Source organism: Salmo salar, chromosome 20, assembly GCF_965601325.2.
Source record: "Salmo salar chromosome 20, fSalSal1, whole genome shotgun sequence".
NCBI classification, from domain to species: Eukaryota; Metazoa; Chordata; class Actinopteri; order Salmoniformes; family Salmonidae; genus Salmo; species Salmo salar.
Genome location: NC_138310.1, coordinates 66,602,007 through 66,626,526, shown reverse-complemented (window position 1 = coordinate 66,626,526; position 24,520 = coordinate 66,602,007). Strand labels below are relative to the sequence as shown.

The 24,520-nt window shown below is 46.5% G+C and overlaps 1 protein-coding gene across 1 annotated transcript in view; it reads left to right on the top strand.

Annotated features, from left to right (window-relative positions):
* LOC106581132 (mediator of RNA polymerase II transcription subunit 13-like) overlaps positions 1 to 22,013 on the top strand; it is a 31,896-nt gene extending 9,883 nt beyond the window's left edge. Inside the window, exons 7-30 of the mRNA XM_014162953.3 lie at positions 1,518 to 1,677; positions 1,782 to 1,898; positions 2,985 to 3,665; positions 3,855 to 4,071; positions 4,423 to 4,453; positions 4,582 to 4,700; positions 6,416 to 6,503; positions 6,617 to 6,825; positions 7,608 to 7,807; positions 7,906 to 8,798; positions 8,962 to 9,129; positions 9,622 to 9,845; positions 9,946 to 10,141; positions 10,314 to 10,689; positions 10,942 to 11,158; positions 11,306 to 11,497; positions 11,763 to 11,986; positions 12,073 to 12,215; positions 17,975 to 18,133; positions 18,273 to 18,458; positions 18,636 to 18,781; positions 18,894 to 19,058; positions 20,833 to 20,933; positions 21,086 to 22,013. Coding sequence (XP_014018428.2) covers positions 1,518 to 1,677; positions 1,782 to 1,898; positions 2,985 to 3,665; positions 3,855 to 4,071; positions 4,423 to 4,453; positions 4,582 to 4,700; positions 6,416 to 6,503; positions 6,617 to 6,825; positions 7,608 to 7,807; positions 7,906 to 8,798; positions 8,962 to 9,129; positions 9,622 to 9,845; positions 9,946 to 10,141; positions 10,314 to 10,689; positions 10,942 to 11,158; positions 11,306 to 11,497; positions 11,763 to 11,986; positions 12,073 to 12,215; positions 17,975 to 18,133; positions 18,273 to 18,458; positions 18,636 to 18,781; positions 18,894 to 19,058; positions 20,833 to 20,933; positions 21,086 to 21,218 — 5,345 coding nt within the window. The 3' untranslated portion in view covers positions 21,219 to 22,013. The remainder of the gene's footprint in view (positions 1 to 1,517; positions 1,678 to 1,781; positions 1,899 to 2,984; positions 3,666 to 3,854; positions 4,072 to 4,422; positions 4,454 to 4,581; positions 4,701 to 6,415; positions 6,504 to 6,616; positions 6,826 to 7,607; positions 7,808 to 7,905; positions 8,799 to 8,961; positions 9,130 to 9,621; positions 9,846 to 9,945; positions 10,142 to 10,313; positions 10,690 to 10,941; positions 11,159 to 11,305; positions 11,498 to 11,762; positions 11,987 to 12,072; positions 12,216 to 17,974; positions 18,134 to 18,272; positions 18,459 to 18,635; positions 18,782 to 18,893; positions 19,059 to 20,832; positions 20,934 to 21,085) is intronic.
* The last annotated feature ends 2,507 nt before the right edge of the window (positions 22,014 to 24,520 follow it).

Here is a 24,520-nt window from a genome sequence, read left to right as displayed (position 1 = left end):
GCAGTTCCTCACCAGACATCACTGGCAACAACGTCGCCTATGGGCACAAACCCACCGTCGCAGGGACCAGACAGGACTGACAAAAAGTGCTCTTCACTGATGAGTCGCGGTTTTGTCTCACCGGGGTGATGGTCGGATTCGCGTTTATCGTCGAAGGAATGAGCGTTACACCAAGGCCTGTACTCTGGAGCGGGATCGATTTGGAGGTGGAGGGTCAGTCATGGTCTGGGGCGATGTGTCACAGCATCATCGGACTGAGCTTGTTGTCATTGCAGGCAATCTCAACACTGTGCGTTACAGGGAAGACATCCTCCTCTGTCATGTGGTACCCTTCCTGCAGGCTCATCCTGACATGACCCTCCAGCATGACAATGCCACCAGCCATACTGCTCGTTCTGTGCGTGATTTCCTGCAAGACAGGAATATCAGTGCCCTGCCATGGCCAGTGAAGAGCACGGATCTCAATCCCATTGAGCACGTCTAGGACCTGTTGGATCGGAGGGTGAGGGCTAGGGTCATTCCCCCCAGAAATGTCCGGGAACTTGCCGGTGCCTTGGTGGAAGAGTGGGAGTAACATCTCACAGCAGGAACTGGCAAATCTGGTGCAGTCCACGAGGAGGAGATGCACTGCAGTACTTAATATCTGCTGTGGCCACCAGCTGCATTGACTGTTACTTTTGATTTTGACCCCCCCCCCCCTTGTTCAGGGACACATTCCAATTATGCTAGTCACGTCTGTGGAACTTGTTCAGTTTGTCTCAGTTGTTGAATCTTATGTTCATACAAGTATTTACACGTTAAGTTTGCTGAAAATGAACGCAGTTGACAGTGAAAGGATGTTTCTTTTTTTGCTGAGTTTACATAAATGTCAATAGAAAATCACAAAATGCAGCTAGTTTGCTGTCATTCCAGCTTCAGTTTGAAGTTTTTGTTTTAGCTGTGCAGTTGGCAATCTGTTTTGAACAGTGGCCTGGCGAGAGAGCAAATGTTATATGCCAGGCGAAATCATTAGCGCGTTCATTGTTATGGATCTATCCCAAATTATTTTACTAGAAAAACAGCTTAAACAATATTCAGCTACTTTGCTGCTGTGCTGTTTGACGTGACTGTTAGCCAAAGTTGGCTGGCAAGCAAGCAAGGGATAAGAACGTTACCAGCCATCGTGGCACTTTTAGAACAAACGACTGGGTCGATCCATAGATTTAAAACAAAAATACTTTAACGACTGGTTCTAACCTAACCGATAGAACGAACAACCAGCCGGCACGGGTAGCAACCCTAGATTTGTGTCAGGACTATGTCTCGTGGAAGGATGAAATAGTATGAATAAATTGATCAGAATAACTTTAAATTAAAATATGTAAATTATTTGAGTATGTTGGTAACCAGTCTTATAAAAGTAACCAGTCTTAAGTGTTTCGTCTCTGGGCTAACACCTCTGCCAATACTGTATATCCTCCAAACACTGGCTTCTTGGGCATTATCACTTAAGTGTTTCTCTATCTTTTCTGCTGTAGATCATCAGGCAGCCCAGAGGTGGTTAAAGCTATGCTTGACAGTGGATGGTTTCAGCTCCAACAGCAGCGGTATCCACGGCAGCAAGATCCCCCGTAGGCTGGCTGCCCAGGTGGTGGAGAGCGTGTGGCAGGAGTGCACTACCAACCGGGCCCAGAGCAAGTATGTACACTACCCGTCACCTCACCCTACTGATTCATATCATACTACTGGTCTATTGAAGGAGAGTCTGTCTGCTGAGCTCTGTTTGTCTGGTTCTTTGTCAGGAGGAAGTTTGCTACATTGACCAATGGCACCTGTGAGGAGGAGGAGGAGGAGGGGGACAAAACGGGAGTATGGGATTTTGTGGAGTCATCGCATAGAGCACACTGCAACTGTTCAAGGTACTGTGGATCACGTTTGATTATAACGGTGGGGGTTTTAGGCCAGGGGTGTCAGACTCAATCACAGCACGGGCCATATTGAAAAAAAACACAATGAATTTACGGTCCAGACATGGCCTATGTTTGTTTTTAGAATTAAACGTGAATAGAACTGCAACCCAAACTGACCGTTTTTATAAAATAAATATGCCCCTTTATGATGTCCACTTATACATTTACATGGGATGCTGAATATAGCATTTTAACATAAATAATATTTGTCCAGCCTATGCTTGCAGATGTGCATTGGCTAACATGCTGTGCCCCAAATAAATAATATTTTAAGTGTTTTGTTGCATTTTTTTTTTTTTTTTTTTATAAACCGAAGCCAGAATTAAACATTTTAGTAGCTTAGGAGGACTGCCTGTGCCTTTCCCTCTGCTGTGCTGTAAATGGGACAGCATATCAAGCTGTAACTTCATAAAGTAGATGACTCAACCTTTAACTCGTACTCACGTGTGTCCTTTAGTATTCATTTATACTCGTGTGAATCCTTTATCTAATAACTTTTTGACATTCAAAATGGCATTGTCTGTAGGCTACAGCAATGACCTCTTGGAACTGAAACTTGGCATCAACATTTAGCCTACAACTTAAACTTTCGGTCTGGTATAAGATTCGGTCAGTACCATTAAGGAAAACAGCTTGGCTGCTGCAAATGTTTAGTGAGGTGATACAGCGCACTTGCTGGCTCCTGGTTGGGTGGGTGTATGTGTGGGTCTGGGAGGAGGGGTGTGTGTTTGGCAATGCACTGCCTTTGGAGCTCATCAAGTTGGCAGTGCTTGCTGGGACTTGTAGTGCAGAGCGTCGTGGGCGGTATGGAAGCAGGCCAAAATGAATTGACAACCCAAATCATTGTGCAAGCCAGATAGAAATGTGTCATGGGCCAGATCTGGCCTGCGGGCCTTGCTTGACATGTGTTTTAGGCTGATGTGAATTTTTCCCTGTAAACCACCAGAGTCCTTTAGGGGTCTGATTTTATCACAAACATCTTGGAAATGAACATTCAGTAAATTGCTATTCCAATATTTTGACTCTTCACCTCAGGCATAAAAACCAGAAGCAACGATCAGGCAGCACCTCAGGAAACCCGCCATCAGTGGGAAAGCCCCCACAGCCGCCACCCAAACACAAGCTGGGCGAGAAGTTGGAGAAGGGGGAGAAGCAGCAGAAGAGGCCCCAGACACCCTTTCACCACCGCAGCTATGTGTTTGAGGAGCAGGCCATGGAGCCCCGGAGGCTGTGTATGAGAACCCAGGATGAGGGACCCTACCCCAGCCTGCACCACATAGACACAGCCCCTTCCAAAGCCCCCATGTTGCACACCCACGGGACCCCCCAAGACCTGGCCGGCTCCCCCCAGCCCCCACCTCTCAGCCCCCACCCCTGCGAGCACGGAGAGGAAGACCCTGGGGCCATGAAGAGCTCCTCCACGCCCATCCACCAACACTTCTACCCCCCCTCCTCTGAGCCCTGCCTGCTGCCTCAGAAGACCTCATCTGATCTGCCCCTGCCTTTCCCCCCTGCCTACCCTGAATCCCTGGAACCCACTGCGTACGTGGGCTCAGCCATCAACCCCAACGAAGACTCAGCCCACAACCCCTGGAAGTACTTCAACCTGCCACGGAAGAAGGCCTCAGACTTCTTGACACCACTGCTGCCTGTGGACAAACTACAGGATGACTCTGGGGGAGGAGGAGGGCAGGAGAACATTGTCTCTGTCACAGAGTGAGTACACTACCCCATCCTCTCTTTCAAGATGTAATGATAAACCTTACTACAAGCACCAAGGTGATGAGTGGCTATGATAGATATTTGGGTTCTCCCTCTCTGTACATCCACTTTGAGCATTATATATGCAGTTTCCCCTCCTTTCACATGATTGCTGAACATCTACGTAACATTGTCTCCTCCCAGGTTGATGTCTGGCTCTGGCAGGCCTCTTAAGGTGTCTGACGACCTGGTGAGAACCTACACCCAGAGGAGGAACAGCCACCTGGCAGCTGCCATGGCTGATGAGGACCAGGAGGAGGAGCCAGACCCCTACGCCTTCGTGGAGGGAGACGAGGAGTTCACCTTCACTGACAAGAAGGACAAACCAGGCTCGGAGAGAGAGACCAGCAAGAGACACAAGGTGAGTATCAAACATGAGTTTCTAAGAATTAATTCCATAGTTATCCCTACACCCTTTTCCTAATCCTACCTAATGTGGTTGGATTTGTTAGTTCAGTTGACATGTGTATGCCACTGTTTTTCTTATGGGATGATGTAGCACAGTGGTTCCCAACATTTTTTGCTTACTGTACCACTAACTGAATTTTGCTCTGCCTGGAGTACCCCTGAAGTATCCATGTACATTTTACCAGTAAGCTTCTGGTCTTCTCAAGTACCCACTGTGGATAGACCAAGTAACCCCTGGTTGGGAGCCAGTGATGTAGCAGATGCCAAGAGAATAACACATTTTTTTACGCTGGTGTTTGTTTAGGGTGACGATGGCAGTGGGACTTCAGCAGATGGTGAGCATTTCCTCCTTTTATTGTTGAATACTTTTTTTTTTTAAATCACTCCTATAAAACTACGAGTGGAATGTCAATAAAATGGTCATCCAGAGTGGTTACTGACGGCACTTCCTTTGTGTGTGCAGATGGTCAGGGTGCGGCTGGAAAGCCTATACCCTCCACCAGCCTCATCCATGAGACAGACCTGGCTGTGTCCATCAACGATCTGGACAACCTCTTCAACTCAGACGAAGACGAGCTAGCGGTCAGTAGAGTATACAGTGCCTCTAGAAAGTATTCATACCCTTTGACGTAATACACATTTTGTTGCGTTACAGCCTGAATTCAAAATGGATTAAATAAAAATTCTCACCCATCTACACACGTTACCCCATACTGACGAAGTGAAAACATGTTTTTATAGATTTGAGCAAATTTCTTAAATGAAATACAGTCCTTTGCTTTAACAGTCCAAATTGTGCTCAGGCGTATCAACTTTCCTTTGATCATCCTTGAGACGTACTACAACTTGATTGGAGTCCAGCTGTGGTCCATGAAATTGTTTTAGGCAGAAACAGACCTGTCTATATAAGGTCCCACAGTTAACAGTACATTTAACAACAGAAATTATACCATGAAGTCCAAGGAACTGTCTTTAGATCTGAGATATAATTGTGATGAAGCATATCTGGGAAGGTTATAAAACCATTTCCAGTGTTGAAAGTTTCCAAGAGCACAGTGGTCTCCATCATTGGGAAATTTTAAAAATATGTAACTATCCAGACTCTGCCTAGAGCTGGCCGTCTGTCCAAACTGGGCAAGAAGGACCTAGGCAAGGGAGGTGACCAAGAACCAAATGACCACCCTGACAGAGCTACAGAGTTCATTGGCTGAGATGGGAGAACCTGCCAGAAGGACAGCAGTCTACAGCATTTCACCAATTTGGGCTTTCTGGGAGAGTGGCTAGATGGAAGCCACTCCTGAGAAAAAGGCACATGACAGCACACCTGGAGTTTGCAAAAATGCACATGAAAGAGACTGAGCATAAGGCAAAATATTGTGGTCTGATGAGACAAAAAATGTAACTCTTTGACCTGAATGCAAAATGCTATGTCTGGAGAAAATCAGGCACAGCTTATCACCCGTCTAACACCACCACTACTGTAAAGCATGGTGGTAGCAGCAGCATGCTATGGGGATGGTTTTCAGCGGCAGGGACTAGGAGACTGGTAAGGATAGGGGAACAATGAATGGAGCCAAATACAGGCAAATCCTTGATTTAAAAACCTGCTTTAGAGCGCAAACAACATTAGACAGGACGAAGATTTACATACCAACAGGACAATGTCCCTAAGCATACAGCCAAAGCAACGCTGGAATGGCTTCAGAACAAGAATGTGAAAGTCCTTGAGTGACCCAGCCAAAGCCCAGACTTGAATCCCATTGCAAATCTGTTGTGGAAGGATTACTGTTCACTGCTGCTCTCCATCTAACTTAACAGCGCTTGAGTAAATCTTGAATGGGAGAAAATCCCCAAATCCAGATGTGCAAAACTGATAGACATACCCAGGGCAACTCAAAGCTGTAATCACTGCCAAAGGTGCTTCTACGAAGTGTTGACTTGGGTGTAAATACTTGTAAATTTGATATTTCTGTAATTCAGTTTTAATACATTTGCTAACATTTCTCAAAACATTTGTTCACTATGTCATGGAGTATTGTGTGTAGATGGGTGGGCCAAAAAACCCTCTTTTATCCATTTTGAATTCAGGCTGTAACAACATTTTTAATAAGTTAAGAGGTATAAATACTTTCTGAAGGCATTGTAGTTCTCATCTACGTGGGGGACAACATTGTTTGGGTTACATATCCTTTTGTCCGTTTCCATATCTTAAGTTGATACTTTGTTAACAGAACATTGTGTAAAGTCTTATAAAAGCTCTCTGTTCAAAGCCTTTTTAAAATGATCGTCCCCAACAGCCTGGATCCAGGAGAGCAGGAGTACATGGAGACAAGTTTGGCAGTAAGGAACACAAAACATCAAATCTGGACCCTCTGTCCTGCATAAGTATGTTCACTTTCTCCAATTCCTTCCCTAAGTTCCTCTTTAGGTCATCACTGTATCCTACATTAGTTTACCAAACAATAGGGTGATTCCTCTGTTCACCTTCCTGTCCGCAGGCTCTGCTGACCTGCACAAGATGTTCCCCACCCCTCCCTCTCTAGAACAGCACATCATGGGCTACTCCCCCATGAACACTGGGGGGAAGGACTACGGTGGCCTGGAGGGTGGGTTGGGCCTCACTCTGCTGGATGGGAGCCAGTTTAGCAGCCACTACAAGATGGAGGTGGAGGAAGGCTTCTGCAGCCCCAAGCCCTCTGAGATCAAGGTATCTTAAAGGCCCAATGCAGTTGTTTTTATCTTGATTTAAAATCATTTCTGGGTAATAATTAAGTACTTTTATTGTTTTCTATTAAAATGGTCAAAAATAAACATGGCGTCTTAGCAAATTGCCAGAGCAATTTCTCAAGCAAGAATTTTGCTAGGACTGTCGGAGTGGTCGGCGTGTGGGGCCTAATGGGAGGGATATGTAATCTGAAAAATGGCCGTTATTGGCAGAGAGGTTTGAAACTTTATTGGTCTACTGACTTATACCGCCTGGTGACGTCCCCAAGCAATGCCGCTAACTCCATCCCACCAAAACGGACAGAAATTTCATGTGGTCTTTTCTAACAGCTTTTACACTAAAAGGGCATTATCATTTTCACAATATTATTCCAACCTCATGGTGTGGAAATATTTCTAAAACGCAGGAAAATAAAAATATTGATTGTAATGGGCCTTTAACTTCAGTGTAGTGTGGAGGGTCTCGATTTTACAAACTTTTTAGTCATTTAGCAGTTGCTCTTATCCAGAATGACTTGCAGTTAGTGCATTCATCTAAGGATAGCTTGGTGAGACAACCACATGTCATAGTAAGTACAGGGTATCAGCAAAGTGCTCGTAGTGTAAGGTATTTTCTTTCTGGGGGGGGGGGGGTGGAAAAGACTGTCTTATTTAACATACTCTTTGTCTAGTCATGCTGTTGTCAGCTTCAATACTTTCTCTAAGCTTAGACTTGCTGAAGTATTATAGTGGCTTATTTTCCTTCTCTCCCCCATCTGCCTTCAGGACTTCTCGTTTGTTTACAAGTCGGAGGCATGCAAGGCATTCACGGGCTGCTCCATGTTTGCTCCGCTGAAGATGCTGCCCAGTCAGTGTATGATGCCCATCAAGCTGCCAGAGGACTGTGTTTACACACCCAGCTGGACCATGGGCAAACTGGAGCTGATACCCCCAGTGCCATCCATGGGCCTCCTCACCAAAGACGGGTAACCAATCAGACTGGTCCCCTTGAATTATACAAGTCTCATGTACCCACTTGTGTGTCAGGGGTTTTAATGTTTGTGCTGTTGTCTCCCTATTTCAGTAACATCCCCAGTGTTGAGCCAGATTACCAGAGCTACACACCTCAGACCCACACGCCCTTCATGTCCAACAGTGCCCCACCCAGCAACAGCGGCATGGGCATCCTGCCCTCCCCGGCCACACCACGCTTCTCCGCCCCCACCCCACGCACTCCCCGTACCCCACGCACCCCAAGAGGGCCAGCCAGTGTCCAGGGATCACTCAAATACGAAAACTCTGACCTCTACTCGCCCGCCTCCACCCCTTCCACCTGCCGACCTCTCAGTTCAGTGGAGCCAGCCACCGTGCCCTCCATCCCTGAGGCCCATAGCCTCTACGTCACCCTCATCCTCTCCGAGTCCGTCATGAACCTTTTCAAGGACTGTAACTTTGACAGCTGCTGCGTGTGCGTGTGCAACATGAACATCCGTGGCGCAGACGTGGGCGTGTATCTTAACGACAACGGCGAGGCCCAGTACCCCTGTACCTGCGGTTTCAGCGCCGTGGTCAACCGCCGCTATGGCAGCTCGGCTGGGCTCTTCCTGGAGGACGAGCTGGACGTGGTGGGGCGCGACTCGGACGCTGGCCGGGACTCTGAGAGGCGTTTCCAGGAGCGGCACGCTGCCTCCCTTCACAGGACTGGCAACCCCAAAGAGAGGCCCCCAGACGAGCTCATCCTTCTGCTGCAGGACCAGTGTACCAACCCATTCTCCCCCATGGCTGGGGTGGAGTACCCCAGGGCTCTGTCCTCAGGCCCCTCTCGCTCTTCTCTACGGGTGGAGGAGAGGGACTGCTATAACGACTGCTACATGGCTCTGGAGCATGGCCGGCAGTTCATGGACAACATGTCAGGAGGCAAGGTGGACGAGGCACTGGTTAAGAGTACGTGTCTACACAACTGGCCAAAACGCAAAGGTGAGTCCGCTCCTTCACTCATTGACAATGCACAAACTTGTTTTCCCTCCTGCTCTTGTTCCTTCTTTTCCTTTCTTCCTACTCTTATGTGAAACTCAGTCTTCTTGGTTGGATGTGTGTTTGTATGATGCTGATCCCTCCCACCCTCTGTTTCCCCGTCCAGCTGCAGAAGTGAGCAGGCTGTTCTCTCAGGACGTGCTGCGGGTGTTGCTCTCCCTCCAGCCTGTACTCCAGGATGCCATCCAGAAGAAGAGGAGCATACGGTCCTGGGGAGTTCAGGGACCTCTCACCTGGCAGCAGTTTCACAAGATGGCCGGCAGGGGATCCTACGGTAAACACAAGGATAATAATAATACTACTTAAAGATGAATGCATCCCGGGCTTTTTCTGTATCAAAAAGGGGCTTAGGTGGTGGCCTTTCGGCACAGCTGAATTGAAGAGAATTCTTTCAATTCTGTAAATGTCTGCATGGAGCTGAGAATCTTTTTCCCTTTTAAATCTTATTTCCTGCAATTACATGCATTTTGCCTTGGTTAATGCTGTGTTATTTTGCTCCAACATAATGACAAAATCCATACTACAAAATGCATTGTTTTCTAAATGTAATTCACCTTGATTGTCTAGCTTTTATTTTGTTAGTTCTCAAATAATATTATTAAAAGAATATATAGGTCCATTGTCTTTTCTACATACTTTATATCTGGTTTAAGTTTACACAAAGCATTTTTTTCAGTTACTGGCCCAATGCTCTTATCTGCTAGGCTACCTGCCGCCCTTAACTAAACTTTGCAATGAGTCTGACTGTCCCTCTCTGAACCATTAGGCACTGACGAGTCTCCAGAGCCCCTGCCCATCCCTACCTTCCTGGTGGGCTATGAGTATGACTTTGTGGTGCTGTCGCCCTTCGGCTTGCCTTACTGGGAGAAGCTGCTGCTGGACCCCTTTGGCTCCCACAGGGACGTGGGATATGTAGTCGTCTGTCCTGAGAACGAGGCTCTGCTCCGCGGGGCTAAGAGCTTCTTCAAGGACCTTACGGCCGTGTACGAGGTAAGCAGATAGACACCCCCCCCCCCCCTCCCCCCATAGTCTAATAAAATATAAATGTTTAAGAAAATTGGTATGTTTACCCATGTTTTTCTCTTTGCAGGCCTGTCGCCTGGGTCAGCACAGACCAATCTGTAAGACTCATGCAGATGGCATATTGCGGGTTGGTACGGCAGAGGGCAGGAACCTGGCAGAGCAGCCCCTCAGTGATTGGTTCCTCAAGATGGCCAGCAGCAACGGGAACAGCGAGGCCTTCAGCAAACTCAAACTCTACGCCCAAGTGTGCCGGCATGACCTGGGTACGTCGTTCATTAGATTGCCATCTTCTATTTCAGGAGATTGTACTGAATAAAAGCTGGGATCTCTTTTGTGTTTATAGTTTTTGTTTTGGCTTCTACAAAGGCAAGTTGGGAGTCTCTTAATATCTGACATTGGTCTTCTTTTTCTCAACATTTTTGTTACTCTCCTCAGCTCCATACCTGGCTGAGCAGTCTCTGGACAGCTCTTTGTTGAACCAGCGCAGCCCCACTGTGGCCTCCCCCCAGTCCTCCTCCTCCCAGTCTCCCTGCTCCACCACCCCCTCCTCAGGCCCCCAGAACTCCACCAGCAGCAGCACTGGCCAGCCTACCAATAGCACCCCACCCTCCTCCACCATAGGCACCCAGGCAGTGGGAGGGATAGGGGGGGTAGGAATGCCCTCGGCCAAGCCCAGCTCCTACACACCATACGGGACATCAGGCCTGCAGGGCAGCGTCTCCCAGAACGGGCCCCAGTCGGGTGCTCAGACCACAGGAGAGAATGGCCCCACTGCCAACCAGCCCCAGGCCACCACTGAGCCCGTGGAGACGTATGTACCCTCACCATCTGACATCCTCTGGTTTAGTCACACTGATTTTCTGTAGCACCACTTGTAGCCCTGAGTTTGTAATTTACACGCACTTGGAATAGGCTGAATTACGACCTTACCCATCTCGCCCATTTTTATCCACGGCTTGTCTGGAAGAGAACATTTGGCCTGCTAAATGTCTTTAATCTAATACATAAAGCTAGTTGATTATTGGTTGTTTGACCTTTGACCCAAGTGCTTCTCTCTCTATAGCACGTTGGAGAGAGAGAAGGTTGGCGTCCCTACAGACGGAGAGTCCCATGCAGTGACGTTCCCCCCGGCCATTGTGGTCTACATCGTGGACCCCTTCAGCTACGAGGACGGGGAGAGGGACACCCACTCCAGTGTGTGGACGCTGGGTCTGCTGCGCTGCTATGTGGAGATGCTCCAGTTCCTGCCGTCTCACATCAGAAACTCTGTGTCTGTGCAGGTAATGGAGAACTTGACACATGTAGCCAGACTGCAGACCATTCATATTTATGTTCAGCACATTGAGATAACTTGTCAAAATAGCCAAACACCTATGGGTTTGGTGTGGTTAAAACGGCGGTTTCTAACTATTTGTTGTGTCGGTCAGATCATTCCCTGCCAGTACTTGTTGCAGCCAGTGCGCATTGATGAGCGCCATCTCTATGGTCAGCACCTCAAGTCCCTGGCCTTTTCGGTGTTCACCCAGTGCAGACGGCCCCTCCCCAGCAACACCAACATCAAGGCTCTGACGGGCTTTGGCCCTGGCCTGGCCATCGACATGGCACTGAGGAGCTCAGAGGTAAACAACACATCGGAAACTGCACTAAAACCTCACAAATATTATTAATGGATTGATTGACTGCTTATCAGTTCTAGAAACTTGTCACAATGTGAATGGTTTGTTTAACATAACATCCTGGTCTTTGGCAACTTCTTGCATATACCTTGATGATCCAAGAGACCACTGCTCGGTTGAATAAATCAAAATGGCTTACTAAATGCAGCTTGCTAAGTGACACATAAGGAACCATTGGTCTGACCCTTTGACTTTCACACCTTTGCAGAGGCCGGAGTGTCTGCGTTTGTACACACCACCGTTCATCCTGGCGCCCATCAAGGACAAGCAGACAGAGCTGGGGGAGACTTTCGGAGAGGCCTCTCAGAAGTACAATGTGCTGTTTGTGGGCTACTGCCTGTCGCATGACCAGCGCTGGCTCCTGGCCTCCTGTACTGACCAATCAGGAGAGCTGCTGGAGACATGCATCATCAGCATTGACGTGCCAAACAGGTCAGTGACACGCATGTCAAATGGTAGACACTTAAATTCAATTCAGAATCTGTCTCTTTTGTGACTTTGTTGTGTCCTCTGTAAAGAGCTCGGAGGAAAAAGGGGTCAGCCAGACGACTGGGCCTGCAGAAGCTGTGGGAGTGGTGTCTAGGCTTGGTGCAGGTGACATCACTTCCCTGGAGGGTGGTGATTGGCCGCCTGGGCAGGATGGGCCACGGAGAGTTACGAGGTATGCCACACAGAGAGGTGTGTGTGTGTGTGTGTGTGTGTGTGTGTGTAGATATATATTACACACACACACACACACACACAGTTGAAGTCGGATGTTTACATACACTTAGGTTGAAGTCATTAACTTTTTTTTCAACCACTCCACAAATTTCTGTGCCTTTAAACAGCTTGGAGAATTCCAGAAAATTATGTCATGGCTTTAGAAGCTTCTGATAGGCTAATTGACATCATTTAAATCAATTGTTGGTGTACCTGTGGATGTATTTCAAGGCCTACCTTCAAACTCAGTGCCTCTTTGCTTGACATCATGGGAAAATCAAAAGAAATCAGCCAAGACCTCAGAAAAACAATTGTAGACCTCCACAAGTCTGATTCATCCTTGGGAGCAATTTCCAAACGCCTGAAGGTACCACGTTCATCTGTACAAACAATAGTACGCAAGTATAAACACCATGGGACCACGCAGCCGTCATACCGCTCAGGAAGGAGACTCGTTCTGTCTCCTAGAGATGAACGTACTTTGGTACGAAAAGTGCAAATCAATCCCAGAACAACAGCAAAGGACCTTGTGAATATGTTGGAGGAAACAGGTACAAAAGTATCTGTATCCACAGTAAAACGAGTCCTATATCAACATAACCTGAAAGGCCGCTCAGCAAGGAAGAAGCCACTGCTCCAAAACCGCCATAAAAAAAGCCAGACTACGGTTTGCAACTGCACATGGGGACAAAGATTGTACTTTTTGGAGAAATGTCCTCTGGTCTGATGAAACAAAAATATACCTGTTTGGCCATAGTGAGCATTGTTATGTTTGGAGGAAAAAGAGGGAGGCTTGCAAGCCGAAGAACACCATCCCAACCGTGAAGCATCATGTTGTGGGGGTGCTTTGATGTAGGAGGGATTGGTGCACTTCACAAAATAGATGGCATCATGAGAAGGAAAATTATGTGGATATATTGAAGCTTGGTCGCAAATGGGTCTTCCAAATGGACAATGACCCCAAGCATACTTCCAAAGTTGTGGCAAAATGGCTTAAGGACAACAGTCAAGGTATTGGAGTGGCCATCACAAAACCCTGACCTCAATCCTATAGAACATTTGTCGGCAGAACTGAAAAAGCGTGTGCGAGCAAGGAGGACTGCAAACCTGACTCCGTTACACCAGCTCTGTCAGAGGAATGGGCCAAAATGCACCCAATTTATTGTGGGAAGCTTGTGGAAGGCTACCCAAAACGTTTGACCCAAGTTAAAGGCAATGCTGCCAAATACTAATTGAGTGTATGTAAACTGAAATAAATCATTCTCTCTTCTATTATTCTGACATTTCACGTTTTTAAAATAAAGTGGTGACCCTAACTGACCTAAGACAGGGAATTTTTACTAGGAATTGTGAAACTGAGTTTAAATGTATTTTGCTAAGGTGTATGTAAACTTCTGACTTCAACTGTGTGTATATATATGTATACACACACACTGCTCAAAAAAATAAAGGGAACACTTAAACAACACAATGTAACTCCAAGTCAATCACACTTCTGTGAAATCAAACTGTCCACTTAGGAAGCAACACTGATTGACAATAAATTTCACATGCTGTTGTGCAAATGGAATAGACAACAGGTGGAAATTATAGGCAATTACCAAGACACCCCCAATAAAGGAGTGGTTCTGCAGGTGGGGACCACAGACCGCTTCCTGGCTGATGTTTTGGTCACTTTTGAATGCTGGTGGTGCTTTCACTCTAGTGGTAGCATGAGACGGAGTCTACAACCCACACAAGTGGCTCAGGTAGTGCAGCTCATCCAGGATGGCACATCAATGCGAGCTGTGGCAAGAAGGTTTGCAGTGTCTGTCAGCGTAGTGTCCAGAGCATGGAGGCGCTACCAGGAGACAGGCCAGTACATCAGGAGACGTGGAGGAGGCCGTAGGAGGGCAACAACCCAGCAGCAGGACCGCTACCTCCGCCTTTATGCCAGGAGGAGCAGGAGAAGCACTGCCAGAGCCATGCAAAATGACCTCCAGCAGGCCACAAATGTGCATGTGTCTGCTCAAACGGTCAGAAACAGACTCCATGAGAGTGGTATGAGGGCCCGACGTCCACAGGTGGGGGTTGTGCTTACAGCCCAACACCGTGCTGGACGTTCGCCATTTGCCAGAGAACACCAAGGTTGGCAAATTCGCCACTGGCGCCCTGTGCTCTTCACAGATGAAAGCAGGTTCACACTGAGCACGTGACAGAGTCTGGAGACGCCGTGGAGAACGTTCTGCTGCCTGCAACATCCTCCAGCATGACCGGTTTGGCGGTGGGTCAGTCATGGTGTGGGGTGGCATTTCTTTGGGGGGCCGCACAGCCCTCCATGTGCTCGCCAGAGGTAGCCTGACTGCCATTAGGTACCGAGATGAGATCCTCAGACCCCTTGTGAGACCATATGCTGGTGCGATTGTCCCTGGGTTCCTCCTAATGCAAGACAATGCTAGACCTCATGTGGCTGGAGTGTGTCAGCAGTTCCTGCAAGAGGAAGGCATTGATGCTATGGACTGGCCCGCCCATTCCCCAGACCTCAATCCAATTGAGCACATCTGGGACATCATGCTTCGCTCCATCCACCAACGCCACGTTGCACCACAGACTGTCCAGGAGTTGGCGGATGCTTTAGTCCAGGTCTGGGAGGAGATCCCTCAGGAGACCATCCGCCACCTCATCAGGAGCATGCCCAGGCGTTGTAGGGAGGTCATACAGGCACGTGGAGGCCACACACACTACTGAGCCTCATTTTGACTTGTTTTAAGGACATTACATCAAAGTTGGATCAGCCTGTAGTGTGGTTTTCCACTTTAATTTTGAGTGTGACTCCAAATCCAGACCTCCATGGGTTGATAAATTGGATTTCCATTGATTATTTTTGTGTGAATTTGTTGTCAGCACATTCAACTATGTAAAGAAAAAAGTATTTAATAAGATTATTTCTTTCATTCAGATCTAGGATGTGTTGTTTAAGTGTTCCCTTTATTTTTTTGAGGTGTGTGTGTGTGTGTGTGTGTGTGTGTGTGTGTGTGTGTGTGTGTGTGTGTGATATATATATATATATATATATATATATATATATATATAGATAGATAGATAGAACCAGCCAAAAGTTTGAACACACTTACTCAATTAAGGGTTTTTCTTTTTTTACTGTTTTCTACATTGTAGAATAATAGGGAAGACATCAACACTTTGAAATTAAACCTATGGAGTCATTTAGTAACCAAAAAAGTGGTATGCAAATTAATTTATTTTAGATTTTTCAAAGTTGCCACCCTTTGCCTTGACAGCTTTTCACACTCTTGCTATTCTCTCAACCATCTTCACCTGGAATGCTTTTCCAACAGTCTTGAACAAGTTGCCACATAGGCTGAGCACTCTCCTTCTTGGTCAGATAGCCCTTACACAGCCTGGAGGTGTGTTTTGGGTCATTGTCCTATTGAAAAACAAATGATAGTCCCACTAAGTGCAAACCAGATGGGATGGCGTATCGCTGCAGAATGCTGTTGTAGCCATGCTGGTTAAGTGCCTTGAATTCTAAATAAATCATACTGTCACCAGAAAAGCACCCCCACACCACCACCTCAATGCTTCACGGTGGGAACCACACATGCGGGGATCATCCGTTCACCACCTCTGCGTCTCAAAGACACAGCGGTTGAACCAAAAATCTCAAATTTGGACTCATCAGACCAAAGGACAGATTTCCACTTGTCTAATGTCCATTCCTTGTGTTTCTTGGCCCAAGCAGGTCTCTTTCTTCTTATTGGTGGCCTTTAGTACTGATTTCTTTGCAGCGATTTGAACAGTTGATGTCTGTTACTTTAACTGAAGCATTTATTTGGGCTGCAATTTCTGAGGCTGGTAACTCTAATGAACTTATCCTTTAAAGCAGAGGTACCTCTGGGTCTTCCTTTCCCGTGGCGGTCCTCATGAGTGCCAGCTTCTTCATAGTGCTTGATGGTTTTTGCAACTGCACTTGAAGAAATGTCATGTTCTTGATATTTTCCAGATTACTCTGACATGAAGGTCAGTCAATGATGGACTTTCGTTTCTCTTTGCTGATTTGTGCTGTTCTTGCCATTTTGAATATGGACTTGGTCTTTTACCAAATAGGTGTTTTACCAAATAGGGCTATCTTCTGTATACCACCCATACCTTGTCACAACGCAACTGATTGGCTCAAACGCATTAAGGAAAGAAATTCCACAAATTAGGTTTTAACAAGGCACACCTGTCAATTGAAATGCATTCCAGGTGACTACCTCATGAAGCTGGTTGAGAGAATGCTAAGAGTGTGCAAAGCTGTCATGAAGGGTGGCTACTTTGAAGAATCTCAAATATAAAATGTTTTGATTTGTTTAACACTTTGTTGGTGACTACATGATTCCATGTGTTAATTCATAGTTTTGTTGTCTTCACTTCTGCAATGTAGAAAATAATAAAAATAAAGAAAAACCCTTGAATGAGTAGGTGTGTTCAAACGTTTGACTGTGTGTGAGACACGGACACCCCTTCAAATTAGTGGATTCCGCCATTTCAGCCACTCCTGTTGCTGACAGGTGTATAAAATCGAGTACAGAGCCATGCAACCTCCATAGGATAACACTGGCAGTAGAATGGCCTTATTGAAGAGCTCAGTGACTTTCAACGTGGCACCGTCATAGGATGCCGCCTTTCCAACAAGTAAGTTTGTCAAACTTATGCCCTGCTAGAGCTGCCCCAGTCAACTGTAAGTGTGTAGAAGGTGGAAGGGCCACACAAACTCACAGAACCGGACCACCAAGTGCTGCAGTGTGTAGCGCGTTAAAATCATCTGTTCTCTGTTGCATCACTCACTACCAAACTGCGCCTGGAAGCAACGTTATCACAAGACACAATCGTCGGGATCTTCATAAAATGGGTTTCCATGGCCGAGCAGTCGCACACAAGCCTAAGATCACCATGCAATGCCAAGTGTTGGCTAGAGCAGTGTAAAGCTCACCGCCATTGGACTCTGGCGCAGTGTAAACATGTTCTCTGGAGTAAGGAATCATGCTTCACCATCTGGCAGTCCGGAGAACAAATTTGGTTTTGGTGCATGCCAGGAGAAGTCTACTTGTCCCAATGCAAAGTGCCAACTGTAAAGTTTGGTGGAGGAGGAATAATGGTCTGGGGCTGTTTTTCATGTTTCGGGCTAGGGCCCTTAGTTCCAGTGAAGGAAAATCTTAACGCTACAGCATACAATGACATTCTAGATAGTTCTGTGCTTCCACTTTGAGGCAACATTTTGGGGAAGGCCCTTTAATGTATCAGAATGACAATGTCCCCGTGCACAAAGAGAGGTCCATGCAGAATGGTTTGTTGATTTGGTGTGGAAGAACTTGACTGGCAAAGGCCTGACCTCAACTCCATCGAACACCTTTTGGGATGAATTGGAACACTGACTGTGAGCCAGGCCTAATTGCCCAACATCAGTGCCTGACCTCACTAATGCTCTTGTGGCTAAATGGAAGCAAGTCCCTGCAGCAATGTTCCAACATCTAGTGGAAAGCCTTCCCAGAAGAGTGGAGGCTGTTATAGCAGCAAAGGGGGGACCAACTCCAAATGAATGCCCATGATTTTGGAATGAGATGTTAGAGCAGGTGTCCACATACTTTTGTTCATGGAGTGTGTGTATATACAGTGAGTTGTACATGATTTGTTGTGCCCTGACTGATGACATCCTCCCTGTCTCCCTCTGTGTTCCAGACTGGAGTATTCTACTGAGCAGGAGGAACCTGCAGTCTCTCAGCAAGCGCCTCAAGGAAACCTGCAGGATGTGTGGCATCTCTGCCGCAGACACTCCCAGCATCCTCAGCGCCTGCCTGGTTGCTATGGAGCCCCAAGGCTCCTTTGTCATCATGCCAGGTAAAAATGAACAGAAGTTGAACCTTGAGCAATGGCTGCACAGTGCAGCCTTGCTTCCCCTGTTTGTGAGTCCACTGAATTTTCTGAAATGTTTTGGTGATGTCTGTATCGTGTTAACCCTTCTCTCTGCTGTGTGTAGACTCTGTGTCGACAGGCTCAGTGTTCGGCCGCAGCACCACTCTGAACATGCAGACGTCCCAGCTGAGCACTCCTCAGGACACATCCTGCACCCACATCCTGGTGTTCCCCACCTCGGCCATGGTGCAGGTCAACAACGCCACCACCGAACAGAACTTAGACATCGCCTTCAACCCCATCAACCCTGGTCAGTCACACACACACACACACACACCACACACTGTAAATGTTGATGCGTTTCTTGGTTCTGGCTGTAGTCTGGCTCCACTCGGCGATGTTACTGAAACAGGGAGAAGGAGCAGCTCTCTGTCTGAGCTAATGGGACATAGTATTGAATGACCCTTTTGTTTATCCCTCTTCATAGATGGTTCAGATGGGATGGGCATCTTTGACCTGTTTGATAATGATATGGTGGACCCTGATCTCATCAACATCCTGCCCAACTCCCCCACCACCTCCCCCGTTCACTCCCCCGGTGGACACTATCACCAGGGGGGAGACGGCAGCAAGGTAAGCCCCTCTGCCCCTCCACAACATTACCAGCAGGCGGATGCCTACCTGACTGCTGGTAAATGAAGTTTGAATAAGTATTGTTGTCAACCTATGTCCCGGTGTGTTCCAGGGCCAGAGCACAGATCGTATGGAGTCCCACGAGGAGGCCTTGAACATCTTGCAGCAGCCTATGGCCCTAGGCTACTTAATCTCCACAGCCAAGGCTGGCCCCCTGCCTGACTGGTTCTGGTCAGCCTGCCCCCAGGCACAGAACCAGTGCCCACTGTTCCTCAAGGTACCTACAGTACCAGTCAAATGTTTGAACACACCTACTCATTCCAGGGTTTTCCCAATTTTTTTGTTTTTTTTTACTATTTTCTACATTGTAGAATAATAGTGAAGACATCAACTATTAAATAACACACAACCAAAAAAGTGCTAACAAATCTAAATATATTTGAGATTCTTCAAAGTTGCCACCCTTTGCCTTGATGACTGCTTTGCACACTCTTGGCATTCTCTCAACCAGCTTCACCTGGAATGCTTTTCCAACAGTCTTGAAAGAGTTCCCACATGTACTGAGCACATGTTGGCTGCTTTTCCTTCACTCTATGGTCCAACTCATCCCAAACCATCTCAATTGGGTTGAGGTTTAGGTGATTTGTGGAGGCCAGGTCATCTGATGTAGCAGTCCATCACTCTCCTTCTTGGTGAAATAGCCCTTACACAGCCTGGAGGTGTGTTTTGGGTCATTGTCCTGTTGAAAAATAAATGATAGTCCCACTAAGCGCAAACCAGATGGGATGGCGTATCGCTGCAGAATGCTGTGGTAGCCATGCTGGTTAAGTGTGCCTTGAATTCTAAATAAATCACCAACAGTGTCACCAGCAAAGCACCATCACACCACCTCCATGCTTCACGGTGGGAGCTACATATGCGGGGATCATCCGTTCACCTACTCTGCGTTTCACAAAGACACGGCGGTTGAAACCAAAAATCTCAAATTTGGACTCATCAGACCAAAGGACAGATTTCCACCAGTCTAATGTCCATTGTGTTTCTTGGCCCAAGCAAGTCTCCTTCTTATTGGTGGCTTTTAGTACTGGTTTCTTTGCAGTGATTTGACCATGAAGGCCTGATTTCACGTAGTCTCCTCTGAACAGTTGATGTCTGTTACTTTAACTCTGAAGCATTTGAGCTGCTTTCTTAGATGCAGTTAACGCTAATGAAATTATCCTCTGCAGCAGAGGTAACTCTGGGTAGGTAACTCTGGGTCTTCTTCCTGTGGCGGGCCTCATGAGAGCCAGTTTCATCATAGAGTTTGATGGTTTTTGCGACTGCACTTGAAGAAACTTTCAAAATTCTTTACATTTTCCCGGATTGACTGATCTTCATGTCTTAATGTAATGATGGACTGCTGTTTCTCTTTGCTTATTTGAGCTGTTCTTGCCATAATAAGGACTTATTTGGTCTTATATAGCCCTATTTGGTAAAAGATCATCTTCTGTTTTGCACCCCTACAACACAACTGATTGTCTCAAACGCATTAAGATGGAAAGAAATTCCACAAATTAGGTTAACAAGGCACACCTGCTAATTGAAATGGGTTCCAGGTGACTACCTCATGAAGATAGTTGAGGGAATGCCAAGAGTGTACAAACCTTTCAAGGCAAAAGTGGCTACTTTGTAAAACAATATAGTTTGTATTTGAGATTCTTAACTTTTTTTTGTTGGTTACTGCATTATTCCATATGTGTTATTTCATAGTTTTGATGTCTTCACTATTATTCTACAATGTAGAAAATAGTAAAAATTAAGAAAAATCCTTGAATGAGTAGGTGTGTCCTTACTTTTGACTGGTACTGTACCTACCTACTGCTTATCTGACAGTTAACCTACCACTCACTCTGCTCCCAAAGGCGTTTGTTCTTCACTGGTCCTAAAACTCAGCAGCACTTTTATGCTTTACTTAAATGCGTACTTGTCATTTGAATGTTTCCCTTTTCTAATCTAACTGGTGTGACGTTTGTGTTAATCTAGCTGACCTCTTGTCTGTCGTCACTCCCCAGGCCTCCCTGCACCTGCACGTGTCCTCGGTCCAATCAGATGAGCTTCTCCACAGCAAACACTCCCACCCTCTGGACTCCAACCACACCTCAGACGTGCTCAGGTACACTGCTCAATATGGAATGGAAGCCATATGAAATAACATAAATGGGAAATACACTGATTTGATAGGCAGAGCATAGGTTTATTAGGAAATATAGGGGAATTGAATGTATAGTTAGTTATACATAGTGATGTGTTCTCTGCCCCTGACAGGTTTGTGCTGGAGCAGTACAATGCCCTCTCCTGGCTGACGTGTGACCCTGCCACTCAAGACCGGAGATCCTGTCTCCCTGTTCACTTTGTGGTGCTCAATCAGATGTACAACTTTATCATGAACATGCTTTGAATAAGGATATCAAGTGGAATCTATGGAGCTCATCATGAAACTAATGGGAGGGGGTTTCCTGGAGTGGATGGACCCTCAACACTTCAGGGTGAGGGCATGGCCATAAGGAATCTCCCCCAGCCAGCGTCTCCATGGCAGCACTGGAGGTGTCCTATCAATCAAATGCCAAGTGTCCATTTTATCATTTTGGATAAGAGACTTTTCATAAAGGAGAATAATTTGTCTTTTTAATTATCTTAGAGTTCAATCTTCTGATAAAATGTTAGCTTATTGAAATGCCTGCATATATATTATTTATTGTAAGTTTAAATTTGTCATTTTTTATTTCTTTATCTTTTATATATAAAACATCTGATGGTGTGTATTGCCATCTCACTTTAAAAGGAATTGGTTTAAAATGTAATCACTTTTTTTTTTGAATTACAAAACTGTAAACTGCATTTGCTGTAGGCTGCTTTTAGAGTTTTTTTTTTTTTTTTTTAAAGGGTATTTACATTTGAATTCCCCTGATGTACAGATAGGTAGGCTGGGCATTTATATCCCTTCCTTTTGAGTGGACAGGACTTACAGCTCAGCTATAGTGGCAGAGTCTGTTGCACAGTAATTCAATGCATTCAGTTAAATGGGATGTGAGGTACAGATTGTCAGATTATATATATTTTATATGACAGATTTAGAGAATTTTGTGTGTGTGTGTATATATATATGTGTGTGTGTGTGTGTGTGTGTGTGTGTGTGTACATATACATGTGTGCCGCAGCTTCTGTTTTAGGAATAAAGTGCGTCTACCTATAATTTTTATTGGTCTCTTATGAAAACATTGTTTGCCGTGTTGGGGAATGGAGCGTTTTCTACATGTACATAATTCTAACCCTTGCTTTTAAATATATCATAGTTAATGAAAATGTTACCGCTTTCCTTGTTAGCCACTCCCTCACTGCTGGATGAGTTGGATTGGCATGTTAATGAGCTGTTTTAGGGATTGACTGGGCAATGGGTGGGTTTCAGATGGATCCTTAATGGACCACAGGTTTAGGGTTACCCTCATTTAGCCCCTACCCCAGCTAAAGGGATTTGGCAGGTCGGTTAAAGTGGAATTGGCTAACTAAGAACATCTCATCCCAAAGCCTCATCCAATCACTGCCTTATTTTCAGTCTAATGGGATCCCATTGGAAGGGTAGCTAAACTTGGGGGGGGGGGGAAGAAACCTTCCCTTTTTCAGGACCCTGTCTTTTGAAGATAATTCATAAAAATCCAAATAACTTCACAGATCTTCATTGTTAAGGGTTTAAACACTGTTGCCCATGCTTGTTCAATGAACCATGAACAATTAATGAACATGCACCTGTGGAACGGTTAAGACACTAACAGCTTACAGACGGTAGGCAGTTAAGGTCACAGTTATGAAAACTTAGGACACTAAAGAGGCTCTTCTACTGACTGGAAAAACAAACGCAAGATGCCCAGGGTCCCTGCTGATCTGTGTGAACGTGCCTTAGGCATGCTGCAAGGAGGCAGGGCAATAAATTGCAATGTCTACTGTGAGATGCCTAAGACAGCGCTACAGGACAGACAGCTGATCGTCCTCTCAGTGGCAGACCACGTGTAACAACACCTGCACAGTATCGGTACATTCGAACATCACACCTGCGGGACAGGTACAGGATGGCAACAACTGCCCGAGTTACACCAGGAACGCACAGTCCCTCCAAATCAAATGTATTTATATAGCCTTCTTACATCAGCTGGTATCTCAAAGTGCTGTACAGAAACCCAGCCTAAAACCCCAAACAGCAAGCAATGCCGGTGTAGAAGCACGGTGGCTAGGAAACTCCCTAGAAAGGCCAAAACCTAGGAAGAAACCTAGAGAGGAACCAGGCTATGAGGGGTGGCCTGTCCTCTTATGGCTGTGCCAGGTAGAGATTATAACAGAACATGGCCAAGATATTCATAAATGACCAGAATGGTCAAATAATAATAATTACAGTAGTTGTTGAGGGTACAACAGGTCAGCACCTCAGAAGTAAATATCAATTGGCTTTTCATAGCCGATCATTGAGAGTGTCTCTACCGCTCCTGCTGTCTCTAGAGAGTTGAAAATAGCAGGTCTGGGACAGGTAGCGCGTCCGGTGAACAGGTCAGGGTTCCATAGCCGGAGGTAGTACAGTTGAAACTGGAGCAGCAGCACGGCCAGGTGGACTGGGGACAGCAAGAAGTTATCATGCCAGGTAGTCCTGAGGCATGGTCCTAGGGCTCAGGTCCTCCAAGAGAGAGAGAGAGAGAGAGAGAAAGAAAATTAGAGAGAGCATACTTAAATTCCCACAGGACACCGGATAAGACAGGAGAAATACTCCAGTTATAACAGACTGACCCTAGCCCCCCGACACATAAACTACTGCAGCATAAATACTGGAGGCTGAGACAGGAGGGGTCAGGAGACACTGTGGCCCCATCCGATGATACCCCCGGACAGGGCCAAACAGGCAGGATATAACCCCACCCACTTTGCCAAAGCACAGCCCCCACACCACTAGAGGGATAACTTCAATCACCAACTTACCATCCTGAGACAAGGCCGAGTATAGCCCACAAAGATCTCCGCCAAGGCACAACCCAAGAGGGGGTGCCAACCCAGACAGGAAGACCACACCAGTGACTCAACCCACTCAAGTGACGTACCCCTCCTAGGGACGGCATGGAAGAGCACCAGTAAGCCAGTGACTCAGCCCCTGTAATAGGGTTTGAGGCAGAGAATCCCAGTGGAGAGAGGGGAACCGGCCAGGCAGAGACAGCAAGGGCGGTTCGTTGCTCCAGTGCCTTTCCGTTCACCTTCACACTCCTGGGCCAGACTACACTCAATCATAGGACCTACTGAAGAGATGAGTCTTCAGTAAAGACTTAAAGGTTGAGACCGAGTCTGCGTCTCTCACATGGGTAGGCAGACCATTCCATAAAAATGGTTCTCTATAGGAGAACCAGCTGTTTGCTTAGAAATTCTAGGGACAATTAGGAGGCCTGTGCTCAGACTGTCCGCAGTAGTCTGAGAGAGGCTGGAATGAGGGCTTGTAGCCCTGTTGTAAGACAGGTCCTCACCAGACATCACCGGCAACAACGTCGCCTATGGGCACAAACCCACCGTCGCTGCACCAGACAGGACTGGCAAAAAGTGCTCTTCACTGACGGGTTGCGGTTTTGTCTCACCAGGGGTGATGGTCGGATTCGCGTTTATCGTCGAAGGAATGAGCGTTACACCAAGGCCTGTACTCTGGAGCGGGATCGATTTGGAGGTGGAGGGTCCGTC